General features: G+C 43.3%; 1 protein-coding gene across 1 annotated transcript in view; it reads left to right on the top strand.

Annotated features, from left to right (window-relative positions):
* The first annotated feature begins 7,951 nt into the window (after positions 1 to 7,951).
* The window catches only part of LRRC69 (leucine rich repeat containing 69), a 60,400-nt gene continuing 52,237 nt past the window's right edge, over positions 7,952 to 16,114 (top strand). Inside the window, exon 1 of the mRNA XM_038745928.1 lies at positions 7,952 to 8,178. Within this exon, the coding sequence (XP_038601856.1) occupies positions 7,999 to 8,178 (180 nt within the window). The 5' untranslated portion in view covers positions 7,952 to 7,998. The remainder of the gene's footprint in view (positions 8,179 to 16,114) is intronic.

The following is a 16,114-nucleotide window of genomic DNA, read 5'->3' as shown; positions in this document are numbered from 1 at the left end:
CCCCCTCTCCATCCCCCACATCTTACCTCCTTCCCTTCCCCACAGCACCTGTATATATGTATATATGTTTGTACATATTTATTACTCTATTTATTTTACTTGTACATATCTATTCTATTTATTTTATTTTGTTAGTATGTTTGGTTTTGTTCTCTGTCTCCCCCTTTTAGACTGTGAGCCCACTGTTGGGTAGGGACTGTCTCTATATGTTGCCAACTTGTACTTCCCAAGCGCTTAGTGCAGTGCTCTGCACACAGCGCTCAATAAATACGATTGATTGATTTATGCTTGTGTTTTTCAGCCCTCCCTGTTAATCAGGTGTAGCCAGATAATTTTTATGCTTTTAAAATTTGTGCTTACTACTTACATGTATAGGTGATGTTAATTTTCTTATTGCTTCTTCTGCCCCCATCTATTTCTTTCTGCTATGAGCTTTCTTCCCATCTGGAAGGAATTCCTAAGGTTCCAGAATGAGCAGGAATGGAGAAGCGTAGAAACTAAAGCGTGACCTCCCTTTCCAGTTACCAAAATGACAGTCATTTTAGTTGTATTGTCTTTTAACATCACACTACAACATCACAGGTGTTGTAAAGAACATATAAAAGACACTGGCTCCTGCTGTCCTGAGGTTTACAAAGACGACGAGATCAATTAAGGCTAGGACTTATTCCTGTCACTGACAGCTGGGAGGTGACTTTATGAAATGATCTTAATATACCAACCACGAGTTCTCTTGACAGATGCCTACAAGGTTTTATTGAATCGGGCAGATGGCTTAGTGGAAAGAGCACAGGATCCTGGGATAATAATGATGGTATTTAAGTGCTTACTATGTGCCAAGCACTGTTCTAAGTGCTGGGGTAGATACAGGGTAATGAGGTTATCCCATGTGGGGCTCACAGTCTTAATCAGCATGGCTTTGTGGGTTTGGGAGTCAGAGGTTGTGGGTTCTAATCCCGGCTCCGCCACTTATCAGCTGTGTGACTTTGGGCAAGTCACTTCTCTGGGCCTCAGTTACCTCATCTGTAAAATGGGGATTAAGACTGTGAGCCCCACGAGGGATAATCTGATTACCTTGTATCTACCCCAGCACTTAAAACAGTGCTTGACACATAGTAAGCGCTTAAGAAATACTATTATTATTATAAATCCCTATTTTACAGATGAGGTAACTGAGGCCCAGAGAAGTTAAGTGACTTTTCCAAAGTCACACAGCTGATGAGTGGCAGAGCTAGGATTAGCCCACTTTTGGGTAGGGACTGTCTCTATATGTTGCCAATTTGTACTTTCCAAGCGCTTAGTACAGTGCTCTGCACATAGTAAGCGCTCAATAAATATGATTGATGATGACCTCTGACTCCCACACCCACGCTCTTTCCACTAAACCACGCTGCTTTGTGATCTAATCCTAGCTGTCAATTTACCTGCCGTAGGACCTTGGGCAGGTTGCTTAACTTCTTTCTACCTCAGTTTTCTCATCTGTAAAATGGGAGATGAAATACATCTTCTCCCATCCCCTTAGACTGTGACCCCCTTGGTACAGGGCCTGTCTGATCTATTATATGTGTCCCAGTGTTTAGCTCAATGTTTGACACATAGTAAACAAGTAACAAATGCAGGTATTATTGTTTCATTCATTCAGTCATATTTATTGAGCGCTTAGTGTGTGCAGAGCACTGTACTAAGTGCTTGGAAAGTACAAGTTGGTAACGTATAGAGACGGTCCCTAACCAATAGCAGGCTCACAGTCTAGAAGGGGGAGACAGACAACAAAACAACACATATTAACAAAATAAAATACATAGAATAGTAAATATGTACAAGTAAAATAGAGTAATAAATCTGTACAAACATATATACAGGTGCTTTGGGGGAGGGGAAGGAGGTAGGGCTGGGGGAAGGGGGAGGAGGAGAGAGGAAGGAGGGGGCTCAGTCTGGGAAGGCCTCCTGGAGGAGGTGAGCTCTCAGTAGGGCTTTGAAGGGAGGAAGAGAGCGAGCTTGGCGGATGTGCGGAGGGAGGGCATTCCAGGCCAGGGGGAGGATGTGGGCCGGGGGTTGACAGCAAGACAGGTGAGAACAAGGCATGGTGAGGAGGTTAGCGGCAGAGGAGCGGAGGGAGAAGGAAAAAAGGGAGGTGTGAGGTAGGAGGGGGCGAGGGGATGGACAGCCTTGAAGCCGAGAGTGAGGAGTTTTTGCCTGATGCATAGGTTGATTGGTAGCCACTCCTATGGGCTGGAATCCCCTGCAATGGAGGGATCATCTAATTGAGATGTTGATCTAAGTCTCGCTTTACGTTTCTTGTCAAATCTATCTTCCCCTTGCTTTCTTACAATCTGAAACACAAATAAATGAATGAAAGTTGATTCCCAGGCCTGTGAAGGGGAGGAAAATAGAACCATTTTCCACACTAGTTTGATCAGGGGTCAGTTTACTTCTGTGATGCTGGATCAGAGACTTCTTAAAATGGCACCAACTGATCTTTGCCCAGCATATAAAGGTAGTCTACTTGGAAAGTCTTTAGAACTGAGACTTGAGTGAGAAGAATGATGACTGTGAAATGCTAGAGAGGTGGGAGCCACTGGAGGCTGGCATATAATGGTCAGGTGTTGCAGTTGAACAGGAACAAGTCTCTTATTCAAAGCTGTGTATTATCTAATCATTTCACACCCTGCAGAACAGTAGCAGGTGGACCTGACTTGCCTTCTCCCATTACATTTCCCCCTCCCACTATATGATAATTATTGAAAACCCTTTCATTCAGAGAAAGAGTGTGGCTTAGAAAAGCAGTGTCATCTAGTGGATAAAACAACAGCCTGGGAGTCAGAAGGACCTGAGTTTTAATCCCCGCTCTGCCACTTACATGCTTGCAATTTGGGGCAAGTCACCTTTCTGTTCCCCAGTTACCTCATCTGTAAAATGGGGATTAAAACTGAGCCCCATGTGGGACAGGGACGGTATACAACCTAATGAACTGGTATTCATTTAAACATATTTATGAGTGCTTACTGTGCATAGCACTGTACTAAGCACAGGACAGTGCCTGGAATGTAATAAGCAGTTAGTATAAATATTAAAAAAAAATCAGTAACCCACAAGCCATGGGAGTGGCCAACAGAATGTGAATTTGACCCAGGAATCAGAAAATTCTACTTAAATTTGCAGGATCATGTGTGAAATGTCTATGTCTCCACATTTTTCTCCTATGTTAAGAAGCAGCATGGTGTAGTGGATAGATCACAGGGCTGGGATTCAGAAGGTCATGGGTTCTAATGTGGCTCCACCACTCGTCTGCTGTGTGACCTTGGGCAAATTCATTTCTCTGTGCCTGTTACTTCATCTACAAAATAGACTGTAAGCCCCACAGGGACTGTGTCCAACTTGATTTGCTTGTATCCACCCCAGTGCTTAGTACAGTGTCTGGTAGATTGTAAGCACTTAACAAATGCCATCATCATTATTATTATTAGTTCATCAATCTCTGTCATTGTAATCTAATTCTAATCTATCAAGGGGGAAGACAGATAAATTCAGTCAAATTATATTGAGTGCTTACTGTATGCAAAGCACTGTACCTGGAGCTTGGGAGAGATCAATTTCCCTCTGTGTAGCCAGGGGTGAGAAATCCCAGAAAGACATGAGGAGAGCATGGTCATAAGGCCCAGAACTACAAAAAACCCTCATTGTTTTGTGAAAAGCAGAAAGAACAGAGGGTTATGCTAATAAGGTAAGCCAACTTCCTTCGCTCCCTGGCCTGTAAGATTTGCTGAAATGCCAAGAGCAAAAGCTGTGGCTTTTTGTTTTTGTTTTTTGGCATAGGAGACGAGAGTTCATGGGGGCCCCCCCTGGGAGTCCCAGAATGAAACAGTTTGGAGGACTACTGCTCTTAGTTAAGTCACTCGAATTCCTAGGCCAAATCTTCAGGTTCCCATAACTGAATAAACCTTTAAAACATTTAATATTAAGACTTTGAACATGGGGTTACCATGACTTTAAAAGCGTTTCACCCTTTTACAACTTGCACAACTGAATGCATCACCAAATATTTAAGGGGCGCTCAGAGGTCCAGTGCAATATTAGGGAAGTGTACGTGTGTGTGGTAATGTCTACAAAGCTTGTTTTACTTCTTGAAGTAAAAGGCTGACTTTGTGAGGTATGTTGGGTTTTTTTTTCTTTTTTTTTTGCCAAGGAGATTACTTGCACCTGATTTATTGTATTTTGAAATTCTGGTATTAATGTCAATAAGGTTATTGATATTTCAGTTTGAAACCTTTTTCTTCACCAATAACGGATGAGTATTAGTACCACTAGTGACAATACCACTATCGTTGCTCTCACAAGCCCATAACCTTGGCATTATCCTCAACTCATCAATCATATTTATTGAGTTTATTGTATGTGGAGCACTGTAGTAAGCACTTGGGAGAATGAAACAGCAAAAAGACACATTCCCTACCCACAACGAGCATGCAGTCAAGATCACAATACTAAGTGCTTGGGAGAGGACAATATAACAGTTGGTAGATAAGTTCCTGCCCACCAGGAGCTTACAGTTCAAAAGGTCTAGGAGTCCCAACGAACTTAAGAAACCTCCCAACGTCAGCAGAGTCCAAATTGCACCGTGCAAACTGGTGAGCAGCTAAAGAGGAGCTGACTTTGGTATCAGTGGAAATGTACAGGTGAATTTCCCCAACAGAACAGATGAAGTTTTAATAAATCTCAGTCATCGATCTGAAAACCTAACTAAAAGAAACTGCATGGCATTACCTTATGTCACACTGCCATTATAAATGCAGCCTGCTAAAGAAACAGAGGAAACAATTAGCTACAAAGACACCATTGTTTACATAAAACAGTTCCTTATTTTTGCTAATTTATTAGCCTGGGTGATTTCTGTTTTAATTACAAGATGAACTTGCCAAATGAATAAACGAAGTTCACTGTGTGTTTCTATAGCCTGTGTTTTTCAAGTCAGGTTGGTTACCAGCCTGCCAGTTTGCAAAATTCGGTAATTTGCAGAGGGTCTCCCCTGTCATTAGTGGGAATTAGCCTGATTCTCCTGGGTTACATGTTGTTTAAAATCATCATTATCCCTCTATTTGTAGAATTAAAGTCTTCAGACATCAGAACTGCTATTATTTAGCATTTTCATAGCACTTCATCTTTCTAAAGTGCTTTATACTTCTTAGGCCATCTCTCTATTATCCCATAGGAAGGTCAATCTGTTTCACAAAGAAACAATAGATAGCCCTCATTTACTCTGTGTGTTCATAGCTCAGCCTGGACCTACCTACCATTTCTCTCCAAACTCCTTCAGCGAATTGGCTACACCCACTGTCTCAATTTTTCTCACCTCCATTTCTCGACCCCCTTCAATCTGGCTTCTGCCCCCTTCACTACAAATAAATCACCCTCTTAAAGGTCACCGATGATCTCTTTCTTGCCAAATCCAATAGCCTCTACTCAATCCTAATCATCCTTGGCCTCTCAAATGTCTTAAACCCTGTGGACCACCATATTTTCCTGGAAACATCCTATGTGGGCTTCATGGACCCTGTCCTCTCCTGGTTCTCTTCGTATCTCTCTGGCTGCTCATTCTCAGTCTTTCACAGGTTCCTCAACTGCCTCCAATCCTCTAACTGTGGGAGTCCCTCAAGACTCAGTTCTGAGTCCCCTTCCATTCTCTTTACCTACATCCATTCCCTTGGATAACTCATTCGCTCCCATAGCTTCAACTACTATCTCTAAGCATATGATTCCCAAATTTATATCTCCAGACTTGATCTTTCTCCTTCTCTAAAGTCCCATATTTCCTCCATCCTTCAGAACACCTCTACTTGAATGTCTTGATAAGACCTGAAATGTAACATGTCCAAAAGAGAATGGGTGTGGAATGTGACTGCTAACTCTGTTGTATTGTACTCTTCCAAGTGCATAGTACAGCTCTCTGCACATAGTAAAAGTTCAATAAATAACATTGATCAATGCACTGATTGATTCCCACCAAACTCTGTCCCCCCCATCACTTCAACGTCACCGTGAATAGCACCACAATTTTTCCTGCCTCACAAGCCCATAACCTTGACATTATCTTCCATCAATCAACTGTATTTTTTGAGCATTTGAGAGGATACAGTATAAAAGAGTTGTAAATGCATTCCCTCTCCACAACGAGCTTACTGTCCAAAGCAGGACAGACATTATGAGAAACAGCATGGCGTAGTGGATGGAGTCAGAAGGACCTGGGTTTTAATCTTGCCTCTGCCACTTGTCTGCTCCGTGACCCTGGACAAGTCACTTAACTTCTCTGTGCCTCAGTCACCTCATCTGTAAAATGAGGATGAAGACAGTGAGCCCCATGTGGGACAGGGACTGTGTCCAACCCGATTTGCTTGCATACACCTCAGCACTTAGTACACAGCCTGGCACATAGTAAGAGCTAAATAAATACCATTATTATTATAAATAGATTAAATTGCAGACCTAGATGTAAGTGCTATGGGGATGAGGAAGGGATGAATACGTGGTCAAATCCATGTGCAAAGGCAATAGTAAGGAGTTTCCATTTGCGGAGGTGGATGGCACCCACTGGAGGTTCTTGAGGAGTGGAGAATGGGGATGCATGAGTTAAATGGTTTTGTAGGAAAATCACCTGGGCAGCAAACTTAAGTAGGGATTGTGGTGGGTAGAGACAGGGTGAACAGTTAGGAGGCTGATACAATATTCAAGGTGGGATAGGATAAGTGTTTGGATGAATGTGATAGTTTGAAAGGAGAGAAAAGAGTGGATTTTAGCAGTATTAAGGATTTAGTGATGGATTGAATATGTGGAATTGAATGAGATAACTCTCAGATAACGCCATGGTTATGGGCTTGTGTGGCAGAGAGGATGATGGTGCTGTCTACAGTGATAGAAAAGTCACCAGAAGGGCAGGGTAAGGATGGGAAGGAGAATCAGGAGAGGACAGTGTCAATGAAGCCAAGTTTAGATAATGTTTCCAGGAGAAGAGGCCAAGGAGGATTAGGATGGAGTACAGGCCATTGGATTTGACAAGAAGGAGATCACTGGTAACATTTGAGAGGGCAGTTACACTGGAGCGAAGGGGGTGGAACCCAGATTGGAGGGGGTTGAGGAGAAGAACTAGAAACAGTGTGTACACAACTCACTCTAGGAGTTTGGAGAGGAATGGTAGAAGAGAGACGGGATGATAACTGGAGGGAACTGTGGGGTCAAGGGAGGATTTTTTTTTTTTAGGATAGGGGAAACATGAGTATGTTTGAAGGCAGTGGGATAAAAGTCACTGGATAGTGAACAGTTGAAAATAGTCAGGGAGGGAAGGAGTGATAAGTGGACTTCCCCAACCAAGCCCTTACTTCCCTCATTCTGTCTTCTGCATTACCTATGCACTTGGATATGCATCCTGTAAATACTTGATATCCAACCCACCCTCAGCCCCACAGCACTTATCTACAAATCTGTAATTTATTTTAATATTTGTCTCCCCCTGTAGACTGTAAGCTCTTTATGGGCAGGAAACGTGTCTAGCAAATCTACTATAATGTATTCCCCTAAATGCTTAGTACCAGTCTTGGCACTCAGCAAGTGCTCAATAAATATGATCGATTGGCTATCTAACTACATCCCTCTGGTCCGTCATAGCTGCTTTCTGACTTGATGGTCTTTGAAAATTAAGGGGAAGACCAACCAGTTTCTCCTGTTTATACCTATGAGAAACGGTTGGTATATTGTTGGTGTAGGTCAGTACAAATTAAGCTGAAATGTATACAATCTTCTTAGCCAGTATTACTGATTGATTTTAGATGGAAAATTCTGGCAGCTTTTGGCTGTTCTCTGGGGCAGTGGTCATCATAGCATTCTATCCTTTCCATGGCAGCATTGTTTGTGTCCAAAGATTCTGAGATTGTTGCTCGAGGGTTTGGCTTTACCTGAAGATGCCTGGCACCCTCATCTTGGCCTCAATTCTGGCCTCTTCTTCAAGCCATGGGTGAAAGGTTGCTGTTAAGAGCCCTGCAGAGTGGAAAATCCAGGACTGTCACCCTGAGGGGGAAGAAACTTCAGTGCATACCCCGGACATTGGCAAAACTCAGTATGCTTCGAGTATTGGACCTGAGGGACAATTTAATCTCCCGTCTGGGCCCCGAATTCAGCAGTTTGACTCAGGTAAGTGGCAGAGCGTTCATTTTTCCGGGCTGTGGACCAAGACTGGTTGAAATAAGGAGTGATGATCACAGGTTTTTGACTATCCAGAGGTACCACCTGTAGTGTGAGGTGCTGGATAGCAAAGATCATAGGCTTGACAGGAGGCCAGCTCCCCTTTCATTCATTCATTCAATCGTGTTTATTGAGCACTTACTGTGTGCAGAGCACTATACTAAGCACTTGGGAAGTACAAGTTGGCAACATGTAGAGACAGTCCCTACCCAACAACGGGCTCGCAGTCTAGAAGGGGGAGACAGGCAACAAAACAAAGCATGTGGACAGGTGTCAAGTCGTCAGAACAAATAGAATTAAAGCTAGATGCACATCATTAACAAAATAAATAGAACAGTAAATATGTACAAGTAAAGTAAATAGAGTAATAAATCTGTACAAACATATATACAGGTGCTGTGTGGAGGGGAAGGAGGCAGGGAGGGGGGATGGGGAGGAGGAGAGGAAAAATGGGGCTCAGTCTGGGAAGGCCTCCTGGAGGAGGTGAGCTCTCAGTAGGGCTTTGAAGGGGGGAAGAGAGCTAGCTTGGCGGATGTGTGGAGGGAGAGCATTCCAGACCAGGGGGAGGATGTAGGCCGGGGGTTGATGATGGGACAGGTGAGAACGAGGTACAGTGAGGAGGTTAGCGGCAGAGGAGCGGAGGGTGCGGGCTGGGCTGGAGAAGGAGAGAAGGGAGGTGAGCCCTTCTCCTTCTTCCTTCCCCCCAGAATCGTAGGAACATTCTGAAAGGAGAGTGGCCCGTCTGCCAAAAGAGGAAGAGCTCTACCCACCCCTGTGGCATATCCAAGTTCTCCTGAGTAAAGGGAAGTTGAGTGTGGGGAGCTATCCTGTTAGCTGTGAAGGTGCTGTTTGCCTTCTCCCCCGAGATCCAGCCAGAAGAAATCTTCATGCAGTAAACTTATTTCACATTCCTCCTAGGCTACACCTGATGTAAAACAGGAGCTAAACAGGTTAACTTGATCATTTTCTTAATTTGGGGATTATTTTAGACTAAACCCTACTATCCAATCTATTCTCTAAGCAAAACACTCAGACTAGGGCATGGGGTCTGAGTTATGTTTATCAAATCCTCATCTTGGCCCTGACAATTTTCATCCTCAGTGGTTTTAAATATTACCTTGCAAACCTTGACTTTGGTATTTCCTGTTGTGATCTTTTCCCAGTTGTGTTAACTGATTAACTCCCTAATTTTATCACTATCTTGTTTGGGAGTCTGGTTCAGTCATGGTCTCTAGGGCTTGCATAAAATTCTCATCTGCTTTTGATGGGTGTTTCTGATCCCAAATATGCCTTGAATAATGTAGAACATAGAAAGGTTCATAATTGTAGCCCTAGTTTGGAGGTGTGCTGCAATGCTTTCATCATCATCATCAATCGTATTTATTGAACGCTTACTGTGTGCAGAGCACTGTACTAAGCGCTTGGGAAGTACAAATTGGCAACATATAGAGACAGTCCCTACCCAACAGTGGGCTCACAGTCTAAAAGGGGAAGACAGAGAACAAAACCAAACATACTAATAAAATAAAATAAATAGAATAGATATGTACAAGTAAGATAAATTAAATAAATAGAGTAATAAATATGTACAAACATATATACATATATACAGGTGCTGTGGGGAAGGGAAGGAGGTAAGATGGGGGGATGGAGAGGGGTATGAGGGGGAGAGGAAGGAAGGGGCTCAGTCTACCCTAGTACTTAGTACAGTGCCTACACAGAGTAAGTGCTTAACAAATAGCATTAAAAACAAAAACCTCTGGGATGGATGCAGAGAAATCAGGTTAGATATAATCCATCTCACATGGAACTCACAGTCTAAATAGGAGGGAGAATAAGTACTAAATCCCTATTTTACAGAGAGCCAAAGAGAGGTTAAATGACTTTACCAAGATCACAGAGCTAGAAAGTTGTATAACTGGGGTTAGAATCCAGTTCCTCTGACTGTGTTTTGTGCTCTTTCCAAGTAGCATGGACTAGTGGCTAGAGCAGGTGCTTGGGAATCAGAAGGAACTTGGGTTCTAATCCTGACTCCACCACTTATCTGCCATGTGACCTTGGGCATGTCACATCACTTCTCTGTGCTTGTTACCTCATCTGTAAACCCTATGTGGGACAGGGACTGTGCCCAACCCAATTTGTTTGTATCTACTCAGCACTTATTACACTGTCTGGTACATATTAAGGGCTTAACAAATATTACAGTTATTACTATTATTCTCTAATTCTATCTTTTAGTTCTGATGAGCTTCAACTGAGCAAGTGACGTAATTGATCTTCAACTATTTTCACATTTATAAAGCAGCAGAAATAGGGGTGCCTTGTAGATTATTAACCCTCCTTGACCTCTCAGCTGCCTTAGAAATGGTCAACCACCCCCTTTGCCCCCTTCCCAGACCCACAGCACTATGTACATATTTTTAATTTCTTTATTCATTTATATTAATGTCTGTCTCCCCCTCTAGACTGTAAGCTCTTTGTGGGCAGGGAAAGTGAGTGTATTGCTATATTATACTCTCCCAAGGGCTTAGTACAGTGCTTTGCACACAGTAAGTGCTTAATATATACAATTGAATGAGTGAATCGTTATCAAACCTTGGTTTCACTGACAGTCCTCTCCTGATTCTCCTGTAGTGAGAAGCAGTGTGGTTTAGTGGAAAGATCATGAGTTTGGGAGTCAGAGGTTATGGGTTCTAATCCTGGTTCCACCACTTGTCAGCTGTGTGACTTTGGGCAAGTCACTTAACTTCTCTGTGCCTCAGTTTCCTCATATGTAAAATGGGGATTAAGACTATGAGCCCCACGTGGGACAACCTGATAATCTTGTATCTACCCCAGCACTAAGTACAGTGCTTGGCACATAGTAAGTGCTTAACAAATACCATTATTATTATTATTATTATTCTCCTCATCTCTCTCTGGCAACTCATTTCCAGTCTCATTTGTGGACTCCCCCTCTCCCCCTCACCTCCTAACTGTGGGAGTCCGTCAAGGCTCAGCTCTCAGACTCCTTCTATTCTTCACCTACACCCACTCTCTTTGAGAACTCATTCGCTCCCATAGCTTCAACTACCATCTCTATGCACACGATTCCCAAAGCTACATATCCAGCCCTGATGTTCCTTCTTCTCTGCAGTGTCACATTTTCCCTTCCTTCAAGACATCTCTACTTGGATGCCCTGCCATCACCTCAAACCTAACACGTCCAAATCAGAATTCCCTGACTTTCCCATCACCGTAAACACCACCACTATCTTTCCTGTTTCACAAGCCCATAAACTTGGCATTATCCTTGATTCCTGTCTCTCGTTCAGTCCACATATTCAATCTATCACTAAATCCCGTGAGTTCGACCTTCACAGTATCGCTAAAATACGTCCTTTTCTCTCCATCCAAACTGCTACCAAGCACTTATCCTACCCCACCTTCATTACTCAACTTCCTTGCTGACCTCCCTGCCTCTTGTTTCTCCCCACTCCTGACCACACTTTACTCTGCTGCCTGGACCATTTTTCTACAGAAACGTTCAGTCCATGTTTCCCCACTCCTCAAGAACCTCCAGTGGTTGCCCAGCCACCTCTATGTTAAACAGAAACTTCTTATCATTGGTTTTAAAGCATTCAATCACCTTGCCCGCTCTTACTTCACCTCACTGCTCTCCTACTACAACCCAGCCCACCCACTTCACTCCTGTAATGCCAACCTTCTCACTCTATCTTCAACTCACCTATCTTATCTCTAACCTTTTGCCCAAATCCTGCCTCTGGCCTGCCTCTTTTCATATTTGACAAGTTCCCTCCCCTCCTTTAAAGCCTTATTTGAAGGAACATCTCCTCCAAGGCCCCTTTCCTTACTAAGCTCTCATTTCCTCTTTTCCCACCTCCCTTCTGCATCACCCAGCCCCACAGCACTTATGTGCACATAATTTGTTTTTATTAATGTCTGTCTCCCTCTCTAGACTGTAAGCTCCTTGTGGGCAGGGAATGTGTCTGCTTCATTGTTGTTAGGACTCTCCCAAGGAGTTAGTACAATGCCCTGCACTCAGTAAGCACTCAATAAATAATTGACTGATTCTCCCTATTGGTAAGTGATCAACAATCAATCATTTATTGAGTGCTGACTGTGTGCAGATCATTGTACTAGGCACTGGGGAGAGTATAGTATAACAGAGTTGCTAGACACATTTCTTGCCCACCATGAGCTTACGGTCTGATAAAAATGTGGCTCAGTGGAAAAGAGCATAGGCTTTGGAGTCAGAGGTCATGGGTTCAAATCCCCACTCTGCCAATTGCCAGCTGTGCTACTTTGGGCAAGTCACTTAACTTCTCTGTGCCTCAGTTACCTCATCTGTAAAATGGGGATGAAGACTGTGAGCCCCCCGTGGGACAACCTGATCACCTTGTAACCTCCCCAGTGCTTAGAACAGTGCTTTGCACATAGAAAGCACTTAATAAATGCCATTATTATAAATTGTGGATATGTGCTTTAGTGTTATGGGGCTGAGGAAGGGGTGAATAAAAGGTGCAAATACAAGTGCAAGGGTGGGTTCTAATCCCTGCTCCACCACATGTCTGCTGTGTGACCTTGGGCAAATCATTCACTTCTCTGGGCCTCAGTTACCTCATTTGTAAAATGGGGATTAAGACTGTGAGTCACATGTGGAACAAGGACTATATCTGACCCAATTACATTTTTTCTATCCCAGCACTTAGAACAGCGCTTGGTGCATAGGAAGCACTTTACAAATTCTACAATTATTATTATTATCGCTATTATTATTATCATCATTATGCAGAAGGGAGTGGGGGAAAAGGAAATGAAGGCTTAGCCAGGGAAGGTCACTTAACATTTTTCTTAGAAATCTGAAATAGTTGATGAATTTCCTAGATTTGTATGTCTGCTATTAGAGAATATCTGTCCAATGGGTAAAACCAAGTTCACATAATGGAAAAGATGGAAAAGAGTTTATCATAGGTGGCTTTTTGGTATCAAAATTTACTTGGGATTCCAGAGGGTTCCCAGGGTTTTGAAATTAGGATCCCAAATACAAAGTAAAGTAAGCAGTCCCTTTTCTGAAAGTCAGTCAATCATATTTTTTGAGTGCTTATTATGTGCAGAGCACTGTACTAAGCACTTGAGAGTACAATATAACAAACACATTTTCTGCTCGCAATGAGCTTATAGTTTCCGATAAATTATTTGTTTGGCTAGGAGACACTAGCTGCTTTAAGGCCCAGCAAATAGAACTTATTTGAATGCTAATGAGAAAGCAATAGTATAAAAAAAAAGCACTTTTCCAGGAGTGCCTGCAGAAATACAGGAAAAGACTCTGACAGGAAGAAAGGTCACAAATTTTGTATTGAATTATATTTTTTTGACTAAAAGATGCCGCTTCTACAGTTCTGGTACTACTTACCAGCCCATAAATGCATTTTGGGGGGTCTTCAAGCCTGGTGGCCACTGATAATTTACTCCTGTGGTACTGCCTTCACTGTGATTAAAAAAGGGGAAAAAAAAGAACCTCCCACTAGGAAGAGTGGGAATCTGAAGGCCCACAGCCTCTGGATTAATTCTCCGTGTGGGAAATGGCTGCATATAATGTTTTAACTTACTCTTTACAATAGAAATGAGACCTCCAGAGTGGCGGGCATTGTTGGTGTACAATATTTTGGTTATAGGGAAATAGAGAAAATCTCAGAGGAAGAGGGGGCAGATTGCCTGAGTGGCACCCTTTACCATTAGTTAGTGGGTTAGAACTGGAATGGGCCTCATTGTAAATAGCCACCCATTATTTTACATCCAGATTTTATATTCATTTTAATCAAGAACATAAATCCCAAAGATCTGTCTTGAACGAGGCTGGGTGGCACTTTACTCCGCACTAGCTTGTTCTTTTCCTTTCCTCATGTAAACTCACTGATGAGGAGGAGGCTGACAGTTTCTGGTAGTCCTCGTTTGATATAGGGCTGTTGTTTTAAATCAGTGGTATTTGAGTGCTTCCAGTGTGCAGACCTCTGTACTAAGCGCTTGGGAGAGTACAATCTCCCACTCCCTTCTGTGTCCCCCTGACTTGTTCCCTTTGCTCTTCCTCATCTCCCCGCCCCACAGCATTTATGTATATATCTGTAGTTAAATTAATTTATAGTGATGTGTGTTTATATGTATTGATGCCTGTCTGTCTCTCCCCCATACCCCCTCCCAAGTCTGTGGGCTCATTGTGGGCAGGGATTGTCACTCTGTGCTTTCCCAAGCATTTAGTACAGTGTTTTGCACACAGTTAGCACTTAATAAATATGATTGAATGAATGAATACAACACACCAGAGTTGGTAGACCAGTTTCATGCCCACAGCGAGCAGGAGACCATGGTGAAGGTGTGACAGATGCTCTCCCTTTCAGAGAGGGAGAGTGTGGGAGTAGAAACATTTCCCAGACTCCATGCTTGGGCTCAAACTTATTATCTGACATTTCCTTCCCCTCCATTCCACTCTGGCATCAGCCCCTTTACCTTCTGTGTTACCCTTTAGGCATCCCTCCCTCAGCCCCAGAGCATTTATCGGCTTCAAGGCTCTCCATCACGTAGCCCCCTCCTACCTCACCTCCCTTCTATCTTTCTATAGCCCAGCCCGCACCCTCCGCTCCTCTGCTGCTAACCTCCACACTGTGCCTGGCCCACATCCTCCCCCTGGCCTGGAATGCCCTCCCTCCCCACATTCGCCAAGCTAGCTCTCTTTCTCCCTTCAAAGCCCTACTGAGAGTTCACCTCCTCCAGGAGGCCTTCCCACACTGAGCCCCCTTTTTCCTCTCCCCCTCCCCATCCCCTGCCCTACCCTTCCCCTCCCCACAGCACCTGCATATATGTTTGTACAGATTTATTACTCTATTTTACTTGTACATATTTACTTTTCTATTTATTTTGTTCATGATGTGCACCTAGCTTTACTTCTATTTATTCTGATGACTTGACACCTGTCCACATGTTTTGTTGTCTGTCTCCCCCCTCTAGACTGTGAGCCCACTGTTGGGTAGGGACCGTCTCTATATGTTGCCAACTTGTACTTCGCAAGTGCTTAGTACAGTGCTCTGCACACAGTAAGCACTCAATAAATACGATTGAATGAATGAATGAGTGTACAGATAGTGACTCTCCCCGCTTTCACGGCCTTATTGAATCCACATATCCTCCAACAGCCCTTCCCAGACTAGCCCCCCTCTGCCCCCCTCCAACTCTTTCCTCTTCTCCCACCCACTTCTGCATCACCGTGACTTGCTCTCTTTGTTCTTCCCCTCTCCCAGCCCCACAGCACTTATGTACATATCTGTAATTTATTTATTTGTACTGATGTCTGTTCCCCCGACCCCAAGACTGTCTGTTGGTTGTGAGCAGGAATGTCACTGTTTATTGTTGTATTGTACTTTCCCAAGCACTAAGTACAGTGCTGTTCACATAGTAAGCACTCAAAAAATGCGATTGAATGAATATCTAGACTGTGACAGAACGTCTTCTAGACTGTGAGCCCGCTGTTGGGTAGGGTCTGTCTCCATATGTTGCCAACTTGTACTTTCCAAGCACTCAGTACAGTGCTCTGCACACAGTAAGCGCTCAATAAGTACAATTGAATGAATGAATGAATATCTGTTATTTATGTTAATGTCTACCTCCTCCTCTAGATAATATTTAGACATTAATTATATTATAGACAATAATATTTTGGCATTTATTAAGCGTTTACTATGTGCAAAGCACTGTTCTAGGTGCTGGGGAGGTTAGAAGATGATCAGGTTGTCCCATGGGGGGCTTACAGTCTTCATCCCCATTTTACAGATGAGGGAACTGAGGCACAGAGAAATTGAGTCACCAAAAGTCACACAGCTGGCAATTGGCG

Source organism: Tachyglossus aculeatus, chromosome 4 (assembly GCF_015852505.1).
Source record: "Tachyglossus aculeatus isolate mTacAcu1 chromosome 4, mTacAcu1.pri, whole genome shotgun sequence".
NCBI classification, from domain to species: Eukaryota; Metazoa; Chordata; class Mammalia; order Monotremata; family Tachyglossidae; genus Tachyglossus; species Tachyglossus aculeatus.
Note: the sequence above shows the minus strand (reverse complement) of the source record. Positions and strands in the feature narration are given on the sequence as shown.